The sequence below is a fragment of the Propithecus coquereli genome, unplaced genomic scaffold (assembly GCF_000956105.1).
Source record: "Propithecus coquereli isolate 6110/MARCELLA unplaced genomic scaffold, Pcoq_1.0 Scaffold158, whole genome shotgun sequence".
Taxonomy (NCBI): Eukaryota; Metazoa; Chordata; class Mammalia; order Primates; family Indriidae; genus Propithecus; species Propithecus coquereli.
In genome coordinates this window covers 906,240-908,402 of record NW_012140302.1, presented here as the reverse complement: position 1 = coordinate 908,402, position 2,163 = coordinate 906,240, and the positions used below count along the sequence as shown (strand labels likewise).

The following is a 2,163-nucleotide window of genomic DNA, read 5'->3' as shown; positions in this document are numbered from 1 at the left end:
TGAATGGGCATGGTGCCCTGGCTGGATGGCTCCTCTCCTGTTTCTCCAGGTCCAGATCAAGGAAGAGACCCGCTTGGTGTCCATCATTGACCAGATTGACAAGGCTGTGGCCATCATCCCCCGAGGTGCCCTCTTCAAGACTCCTTTCGGACCCACCCATGTCAATCGGACCTTTGAAGGTGAGTTCCCCGGGGCCCCTCTCAAGGGTGGGAAGGTGTCTCTTCCCAAGTGTAGTTGGACATATGTCTGGGAGTTTGAGGGAACCTGCCCACTTCCTTGCAAAAGGAGAAGCTGTGGCCATATCACCTGGGAGAATGTGACTGATGACCTGGAACCAGTGAGTCACTGGACTCTGACTCTCTTCTGCCTGAGGGCATGGGAGAGCACATGGTTGCTTGGTGCCTATGGCTTTACATGGGTCTAGGCCACCTGCCTTTTCCCACCTTCCTTCTCCTTGGACTTTTTTTTTTTTTTTTAAGAGATGAGGTTTCACTGTGTTGTCCAGGCTGGTCTCAAACTCCTGGGCTCAAGTGATCCTCCTGTCTCGGCCTCTCAAATAGCTGGGACTATAGGTACATGCCACCTCATCTGGCTTCCTTGGACTCTTTATTGCAGGATCCAGGCCAAGTTTGGACTGAGGAAACATGAATCCCTCTCTTTCCTTCCGTTCTCTGTCAGTAGTTGACTGGGTCCTTTGCAAGCCCCTCCATGTGGTCCCAATGCAGAGAGAAAGGGACCTGTGGTGTTTGGGGCTGACCATTTTCTTCCTGCCACCCCTTTCTAGGACTGTCCTTGTCTGAGGCCAAGAAGCTCACTTCCTACTTCCACTTCAGAGAGCCTATTGAGCTGAAGAATAAGACCTTGCTTGAGAAGGCTGACCTGGACCCCTCCCTGGATTTCATGGACTCCTTGGAGCATGACATCCCCAAAGGTAATAGTCCATTAACTCGAGGACATGGATCTGCCCCCACGTCAGAGCAGTGGGCCATGCCACCTCTGAGACTGGAACCAAGGAGCTGGGTGGGCATTGGTGGTTCACCAGGGGTTCTTGAGGGTGGGGCTTCCCCAGGGCCCACCTCATAGTAGACACTCGGTTAATATTTTCAAATGGCAAATGGTAGGATTGTTTTCCATATGCTTCCACAGAAAGGAAATACCTCAGTGTCTCTTGATTTTCATAGCAATCTTGAATGGAGGCAGATTGGGAATCTTCCCCCAAACACTCCTAAAAATATCAGCTGCACATACATCTCAACTCTTAGTTTTGGGGTTCTATCTGATGCACATACATGGTGTTCAATAAGTGGGTATTGGTTGGCCGAGTAGCAAGCCACCTGCTAAGGAAATGAGTTCTGTACATTTGCTTTCTGTTATATGTGTGGTACTTTTTAATTTTAAAACACAGCTTCATGGGACTTCTTGTGCCACTGGGACCACCTGGCCCAGGCACAAACCCAGAAGTTGTTGGTAGGGCCACCAAGACCTCATTTCCTTCCCTTGAGCTTCGCCAGTAGATAAGAGTGTGTCATAGGATGCTAACCCACGACAGGCGCCAGGTTCTAGGTGACTGGGGGCCAGGCCCAAGGCATGGACTCAGTCCCCTCTTCTTTCCCTCCCATGTGGGTGTTTCTGAGAATGAGAGGGATCTAATGATGACGTTGGCAACGATAATCACAATAATAATAACTAACTCATAAAAGCAGTGACACTACACCGCTTATTGTGTGCCAGGCACTGTACTCAGCCCTTGCTGTGCCTTATCTCATTTTAATCTTCACAGCTAGCCTATGAGGTGGATATTATTATTATTCCCATTTTGCAGAAGAAGAAACAAAGGTTCAGAGAGTTAAACTCCAGGACACAGTAAGTGTTAGAGTGTTAGACTCCAGGATGATGGCATTAACTGCGGTGTCGAGTAGATGGTGTTTCCTTTTAAACAGCAGTGGGAGTGACAGGACCACAGTCACCCTCGCCACTAGGGGAAACTCTCCCGAGGAGCACCGTGCAACCCAGCTGGGCTGGAACCCAGGATGGGGGTGGGCTGGCAAGGGCTCTGGAATCAGACAGCCTGGGCTGGAGTCCTGAATCGGCCACTCACTAGCTGCTTGACTTTGGGCAAGTCCCTCAATTTCCTTGTGCCTCAGTTTCCTTGTTTCTAAAAGG

General features: G+C 50.1%; 1 protein-coding gene across 1 annotated transcript in view; it reads left to right on the top strand.

Moving 5' to 3' along the window:
- RSPH9 (radial spoke head 9 homolog (Chlamydomonas)) overlaps positions 1-2,163 on the top strand; it is a 21,569-nt gene that overhangs the window by 7,453 nt on the left and 11,953 nt on the right. The window contains exons 3-4 of the mRNA XM_012640824.1: positions 50-179; positions 785-931. Coding sequence (XP_012496278.1) covers positions 50-179; positions 785-931 — 277 coding nt within the window. The remainder of the gene's footprint in view (positions 1-49; positions 180-784; positions 932-2,163) is intronic.